General features: G+C 38.9%; 1 protein-coding gene across 1 annotated transcript; it reads left to right on the top strand.

Annotated features, from left to right (window-relative positions):
• The first annotated feature begins 431 nt into the window (after positions 1–431).
• LOC142665520 (microtubule-associated serine/threonine-protein kinase 4-like) lies at positions 432–6,570 on the top strand. Its single transcript, XM_075845231.1, has 13 exons — positions 432–721; positions 1,401–1,502; positions 1,900–1,999; positions 2,219–2,286; positions 2,526–2,611; positions 2,749–2,957; positions 3,558–3,696; positions 4,185–4,317; positions 4,764–4,929; positions 5,181–5,282; positions 5,532–5,654; positions 5,935–6,047; positions 6,478–6,570. The coding sequence occupies exons 1-13, from the start codon at positions 494–496 to the stop codon at positions 6,568–6,570; spliced, it is 1,662 nt and encodes a 553-aa protein (XP_075701346.1). The 5' UTR covers positions 432–493.
• Positions 6,571–8,486: the final 1,916 nt, after the last annotated feature.

The following is an 8,486-nucleotide window of genomic DNA, read 5'->3' as shown; positions in this document are numbered from 1 at the left end:
CTGGCCAGGCATGAGGCTACTCAACTTTCACAGTGGATTCAGGCACATCTATGATTTGATAGAAAAATTTTACTCACATTACCACAAAATTTTGCTTCACATGGTATATATTTATTTAAAAAAAAGGCACACATGGTACAAAACTATTTTTTTTATCATAACCCTATGTACCAAAGCAAAAAAATTGAATAATATCTTTACTAGTCTGAAAAATGAACAAGTTATAGGCTTTAAATCAGTATGTGCAAAAAAAACTGGAAAACCGTTCCAAAAATACCTCAGTCAAGAAAGGGTTAAGTACAGATATTCCTTGGAGGTTGTATCACGGTCTTCCTTGACATCACTGGTCATCAAACATCATAATCCTCTATTATGACATCACTGGTCTTGAAAAGTTCCATCTGCCCTCCATTCTCTATCAGTATGTTAATGTTGCCAGCTGTGGATACACTGGTAGCGCGTTACTGATTATCAGCGATTACTTTTACCGAAAATGGCCAGATTACCACTGGACAAGACTAAAATGGAAGCACATCTACAGGGGATTATTACCAGCTACTCCCCTGACGCCATGCTTCCACTACCCGATGGCGTGCTCAGCTTCACTCACCGGCTGGTTGTGGAGCTGTCACGAGACTGCCTCGCTAAACACCAACGAGGCCTAATAACCGAAACATACCTCGAGGATCTACAGCAGAACATAGAGACGTTATTACAACAGGTAAATAGCAGAGACTCAGCACGAAATGTAAAGTAAACAATACATGAGAATAATAGAGTCAGAGAAATTAATTTACACGTATTTATTGTCATTAGAGCAAAATGTCATAGAAAGCAAATTTATATAACCCAAAAATAAAATGTAGAGGAAATAAAGCAGATATTTCTGAGCATGTAAGTGACATGTAGTGGAGTGGATAAAAAACAACTTAGAATAGAGACGCCTTTATATATCTCCAGACAGGAGCGGACACAGAAATCATAGGGCCCCTAAACAAAACTTAGAATGGGCCCTTACAAATGTACTACTTATTTATTATAGTCAATGTCCACCACAACTCTGTAACATATCTTCAGAAGGGTTGTAGCTCTAGTTTTCACACATTTACTAAGCATTTTACTTCAGTTTTCGGGGTAAAACGGTGACTTACGACAAGTTAGAGGTAAAATTTGCGACTTTTCTTATGACTCACTAAATTAAAAAATAACAAGAATGTGGGCATGGTCTTCAAGGAGGCAAATTTGACACCAAATTTATTAAGTGAACTAAGTGAAAAATACAGAAAATGTTGGTATAAATCTATGTCTGCTCATAGCTCCAAATCTTCTGCTTCTCTTCACATAGTAAATGATAAAACGCTGATGTGTTTCACCTTCTTCTATTTGTATTTTATTTATAGGCAGGAGAAAAATCAGAACATGAAGAATTGTCCTTCATCAAAGAACTGGCCGAGAAAGTCCTGTGTGTAATTCCTCGTCTACCTCACTCATTGGACTGCCTGGTAAGGATCTATCATCTTCTATATCACATGTCCTAGGATCAGCCAGCACTATATACATGACGTCATATGATATAATAGTACATCTAGTTCATGTATATATGAAACACTTGTATATAACTGGTATATATTATACAATTGTAATCTCCTAAAATATATAGAAATTCTCATAATTGGTTCATTCATAACTGGGAGCACTCCAATAGTAGAACAATGCAGCTCCTCATATCCCAAAAATTAGAGATATATTAATTCAGTTTTGCCGATTTATTTGATTTGTCAGGAATTTGCTTTTGGCAAATTACATTTGTATTATATTCTATCGACCAGAATACAGGCAAATTGACAGGTATTTAATGTTTGTGAACTTTTACACCTAATAATTCTAAATCTTCTACAGGAAACACCAGAAGGCCGAGCCAAAGAGGAACAAAATGGAACAACTGATTCTACTGAGCCAAATACCAGTCACCAAGAACTACCCAAGGATCTGATTATAGGTAAGGGGGTCACATATGTTCTTGCAACTGGCGATGCCATGTAACCATGGAGACAGAGTCTAAATGTTATATTTCATGAAGAATACTTGTCATTTCCAGGCTATTGTATTTTGTGGCCTTCTTTCCAGCCTTCTACTTGTTATTAATATTCATTGTATTATTATTCTGTATTTATGACCAGCTACGTCATGTATATTCATTATATTATCATTATTTTAGAAACATCTGTGCTGGCAAACAATGATCAAGGAAAATCTGAACCACCTGAGATTGATGAATCTGCCAGTGTAAGTATCATAGAGGCGGGCGTCTATTTACCATTAGGTTATGGCGGTGGTCTCTAATCTTTGGCGCTCTGGCTGAATGGTGGATATAATATATCAGGCAGATCATGTCTGTATAGAGTCGTGCATATATCACGTCCTCTCCATATACGACAGTGTTTATTGGGACATATTATAGAAGGGACACGTTGGTGGCGTCTGGAGCTTTTATGTTTATATTTCATTTCTTGTTCCTTTTTTAGAACTTGATCAGATCACTGGACGTGGGCAGAAAGCCTTGTAAGAGCCACTTTGAGACATCCACACTGATCAGCAGTGGAACTTATGGGTGAGCTTTATGTTGGAATAATATGAGTCTTAGGCTCTGTTCACATTGGCGTCAAGACTTCTGTTTCTGACTATTCCAAACAGAAGTATTGCAGATGAGAATGAGGATTGATAATAAAGCTTCTTTTTTCTCTCCAGGACTGTCCACTTAGTCCATCATAAAGACACCCGCCGTGCATTTGCTATGAAAAAGATCGAGAAGCAGAACCTGTTCATGGCAGCCAAATTTCAACAGGCCTTTCTTGAAAGAGACATCTTAATGTTCATAGAGAGTCCATTTATAGTCAACATGGTCTGCTCCTTTTCCAGTCAGCGTCACCTGTGTATGATCATGGAGTATATAGGAGGTAAGACATGTCATTATTAATATGGATATATGGAGGAAACATTAAAAGGGGAAACTTGTTCAGATATGTCCACATTGGTCATGTCTCTAATTCCAGCTATGGACTATAGCAATGACTGTCTAGAAGGGGTTGTCCAGAAGGTTAAATCCCTTCAATAAATTCTGGATCGCTGGCATGTAGCCAACTGCTGGGGATCTGGCTGCACCCCCAGTGATCAGCTGTTATGGATGGGAAAGTTGCAGGTGCTTGTAGATTTCCCCTGCAGGAAATGTCGTATTATATGTCACCTGTTCAAGTGAATGAGCAGCCACCATATACATAGATCCACTGAGTCCGCCAAAGACAGTGCACTATTTCCAGTGGTTCTGGCTAGTAGGGGAGATCCTAAGAGGGGGACCCCCTCTATGACATCCCTATGTCTTAATAGGCTTAAGCTATAAAGCTTTCCTCTCTTTATACATCACTTCTAATGGTTGTCTAATCGCCAGTGACCTTTATTAGTCTTTCCATAGTCTTGGCTTGATGATCATTATGCAGCATTTGTGGTCCAACTTCTTGGTATAAATCATTCACCTGTCATCTTTTTCCTTTCTGCTTTAGGAGGAGACTGCGGGACCCTAATAAAATATGGGGGTCCTATTTCTGTGAACTTGGCCCGTCTGTATTTTGCAGAGATGGTTCTTGCTCTGGAACACCTGCATAGCTACGGTGTGGTGCACAGAGACCTGAAGCCTGACAAGTAAGTGACAGTAACATACTAGATCCCTCATTCACTGCTGTGTATATAGCAAGAGACAAGTCACGAGGGTTATAAAACATTGCAACTAATAGTGTAAGACTAGAGTCGTACTGTAGCCTTAGTCTAAGGACGTGTACACACTAGCATTATTTTGTAACTTATTATATAGTTGTAACATCTAATCATGACTGATCCATTCATTTATATGGGACAAATAGCTGCCAATGTTCTTCAGTTTACAGTCATTAAAAGACATACTAAAAAACAAAGTCCGCTAGTGTGGACGAGACCTAAAGCTGGCCATACTGGTGACAATTACACCTTATGTCACACAGTTCTGATGAATAGAAATGTCTTATGATGTGATCGTCTTCATATAAACTGGAGGTGAAAAGTTTCTGTTCTACGAGAGGGAAGAAAGTAAAAGTTTGGTAACAGCCGGTCTATGGATTATCACTTGGAGATACAACTCTCTCTCTTATTGACAGCTTGCTGATAACACCATCAGGTCACATAAAAGTCACCGACTTTGGACTATCAAAACTCGGCATCATGAGACTGACAACCAACAACTACAAGGCTCAAATGGAGGACATCACCAAAGAGTTCCTTGATAATGAGGTTTGCTTTACTGATATATCTATAGATTTATTTCCTTCATACATATTAGTGTGGTACAATGAAGGGGCGCAACTTAGATAGCGGGGCTGGTGGGACATATGCTCCAGGTGTTGGGTACCAAAAAGCCGCCCTGCCATATCTAGAGTATTAAGACATGGGGCTACGGCAGTAAACTGAATCTTTTCCTTGGGTGAAGGAACGTCTAGCTATAACTTTGGTGCAATATATATCAGGGTTCCTAAATCTTCAGGTTATAGGGGTTCTAAGCCTTAAGAGAGTTACGTCCATATAACCAAAAGCTAATGTTATATGATGTTATAATTGGGGTGAAAGTCGAGTCCATAGAGTCTGTTATAAAGCAGCAGAAGTATAAATAAATTCGGCAGGTATTTCTAATAAGTAATATTTTAATTTGACCCCCTTCTCTTTCATCCATTGTTTTCCAGGTCTGTGGCACCCTTGAATACATCGCTCCAGAAATGCTTCTGATGGAAGGCTATGGGAGGCCCATTGACTGGTGGGCTATGGGAATTATTCTACATGAATTCCTGCTAGGATCTGTTCCATTCTTTGGCAGTACCACAAAGAAGGTGTTCAATGCTGTGATCAAGGGTAAGTAGAAGATACATTAGGATGATATATCCTGCATGTTATCTGTCGTGTGATCTAAATATATTAATCTAATACATTATGGTCCGAGCTTCCTGCTGGATCAGCATCTATGAGAAATAGTCCAAGTGATACATTTCGATCAGATCTTTAGAGGGAGTGTTTTTGGATGTAACCTTCTATATATTGTTAAGAATTATTGATATTTCCCACTTCCATTACTTGTTGGTAACATTTGTTTTTCTGTGTGACAGATGACGTCACTTGGAATTTTGACAATAAAGCTCCTCCGCCTGATGCTCAAGATCTCATCACTGAGCTGCTCAGGAAAAATCCTGCACGTAGACTTGGGACAGGTAAAGTATATAAATAGTACTAATATAGACGTATAACACCTAGGACACCTGTCACAAGACGTAAACTTCATGTCTATGAGAAACACGACTTCATATGTTGTCCCTTACCGGTTCATCCGCTAAATATAATGCTGTATAACGGTTCTTCCTGTAGACAGCAGAATAGTACCCTGCACTGTTACACCTTCAGTTAACAGCTCAATGGTGGATATATATTAATCCAATCAATCTTTTCCCTTGTTTTTCCAGGAGGAGCACATGAGGTCAAAATTCACCCATTCATGAGTGACATTAATTTTGATTGCATTCTGAGTCAACAACCTGAATATATTCCTGAACTTGTGTCGGCTGAGGACACCAGTAATTTTGAACGTAAGTTACCTAGACCATGTTGTTGTGTGGAGGTGAAGATAAATGCTGGGATCTGTTGTCACCTTGGAGAACATCATTACAACATGAAGACAATGGTTGAAATTCATAGGAAACCCAGTGGAGAACATCATTATCATCAAGTTTATGGATGAGGAATACATTTATGAAATGCTGACCAAACTTACTCAGGAGTTGTCACCCCCAGTCAGAAATGATAACTGTGTCTGTGATGTGTAATATATAAAATCTCCGCTAACGTTGGAATATTTATGACTTTTAGCTCACTCTGAGAAACATCATCTCATGGCATCAGATGAAGAGGAAGACACAAGCGAGGATATTGGGTACACAGTATTCGCACCTTTCACATCATCTACGAAAAGGTTTTCTAAAGTAAGTCTATAAATCCGTAAAATATCCAGTTAACTATTTATTGCATAATGGCCCATAAAATATAAAATAAATATATATATATATATATATATAAGGTCATCATGCAAAACTTTATCCACTCGCTCGATCACTTTAGTCGTCGGGGGAAGTTCTGGCTGTTTATACATTTTCATTGTTGCGTCTGTTGCAGGGAAATTTAGTACCACATGCTGGTTGGTCCCTTATCGATATGTATTATATACATATAATGTTATGAACCTTAGACAATGTATAACAATGTATCCTGGGATATCTAAATGAATGAAATCATGGCAGGTGTCGTTCAAGATAAGAAAAGGAAAATAAAAGAAGTGATTTTGATAATGATAGACACGAGGACATATGTGCTGCAGTTCCTGACTGTATATTATAACTATCTATATGTTTTTAGCTGTGTACCCACACAACCAGGATGACTGACAATAACATGGAGGATCCCAAGTTACCTCCAGAGGATTCTCCCGTCAGTGACTCAGACATGTGAGTAGAATATGGGGTTATTACTGTGTATTCAGGGGAAGAATGGTTCTTGGTAATATAAGTATTGGGGTTCACCGAGTAAATTGTCAAGTTTGTTTTCCCTAGTAAAAATCTAGATATCACTGATTAGTATCTTTAGGGGTATATATTGTTTGTTTAATGGTAGCAATATAGTTATATTGATTACAAGCTACAACCTGCCTGTGTGAAATACCCCACGCAGTTTGTAAAAAAATGTCTTCACTTAGGTTCAAGTGTTCATCACTTATATTCAAGTGTTAATACGCTTTCTTTGCCACTTTGGTCTCAGTGACTTGCTGGAAAGTTTTCTTGGGTGAGCTCAAAAATTGTGTCGGGCGGACTAGGTGTTGATTGTTTATACTTGGTTTTGATTTTTCTATTTTTGTTATTTAATATTCATTTTTTATTTTGATTTTTCAATTTTTTGTTGATATTTAATTCCAAATGGTGTAAAGTACGTCCGAGTATTGAGTTCAAATACCCTCAGGGGTATCTCCCCGTTCATGTGATAATTCAGCCTGATAGATGCTGTTATAATATGCACTCTGCCTGTTGCATCTATGTTATAGTGCTAAATCTAGATAGCTGCACTCTGTGAGGATTTCAGCTAGTGTCTATCAGCTAGTGCAGCTGCCAGTTACTCTGCCCTTATAAGGACTGCTTCCTGTGTTCCAGTCGGTCACTGAATACACTGTTATGTTCAGACTGAATTGCTGCGATACATTAAGACTGGATCGATATAAAGTCTAAGGATATAAGCCTGTACTTTTCGGCTGGTGCAGCTATCAGCTGTAGAGCCCTTATAAGGACTACTTCCTGTGTTCCAGTGAGTCACTGAATTCACTGTTATGCTGAAACTGAATAGCTACGTGAACTATGGATATAAGCCTGTACTATTCGGCTGGTGCAGCTATCAGCTGTTGAGCCCTTATAAGGACTGCTTCCTGTGTTCCAGTGGGTCACTGAATTCACTGTTATGTTAGGACTGAGTAGCTACGTTACCTATGGATATAAGCCTGTACTAATCGACTGGTGCAGCTATCAGCTGTTGAGCCCTTATAAGGGCTGCTTCCTCTTTCCAGCCTGTCACTGAACTTGCCCTACGCGTTTCATTGCTCATAAAGGTGTCTGCCGCAACTCATCAGGGGCCTGCTGTTAATATTTGTTTGTTCTGATAATTAGCCTACAATGGCATGAATAGACATACAGTGATGCCTGACGTCGCTTAGCTTTTGCGGCTAGTACAGGCTTATATCCATAGGTAACGTAGCTACTCAGTCCTAACATAACAGTGAATTCAGTGACCCACTGGAACACAGGAAGCAGTCCTTATAAGGGCTCAACAGCTGATAGCTGCACCAGCCGAATAGTACAGGCTTATATCCATAGTTCACGTAGCTATTCAGTTTCAGCATAACAGTGAATTCAGTGACTCACTGGAACACAGGAAGTAGTCCTTATAAGGGCTCTACAGCTGATAGCTGCACCAGCCGAAAAGTACAGGCTTATATCCTTAGACTTTATATCGATCCAGTCTTAATGTATCGCAGCAATTCAGTCTGAACATAACAGTGTATTCAGTGACCGACTGGAACACAGGAAGCAGTCCTTATAAGGGCAGAGTAACTGGCAGCTGCACTAGCTGATAGACACTAGCTGAAATCCTCACAGAGTGCAGCTATCTAGATTTAGCACTATAACATAGATGCAACAGGCAGAGTGCATATTATAACAGCATCTATCAGGCTGAATTATCACATGAACGGGGAGATACCCCTGAGGGTATTTGAACTCAATACTCGGACGTACTTTACACCATTTGGAATTAAATATCAACAAAAAATTGAAAAATCAAAATAAAAAATGAATATTAAATAACAAAAATAGAAAAATCAAAAC

The sequence above is a fragment of the Rhinoderma darwinii genome, chromosome 13 (assembly GCF_050947455.1).
Source record: "Rhinoderma darwinii isolate aRhiDar2 chromosome 13, aRhiDar2.hap1, whole genome shotgun sequence".
Lineage (NCBI taxonomy): Eukaryota > Metazoa > Chordata > Amphibia > Anura > Rhinodermatidae > Rhinoderma > Rhinoderma darwinii.
The sequence above is the reverse complement of the archived record's forward strand: the minus strand, read 5'-3'. Positions and strand labels throughout refer to the sequence as shown.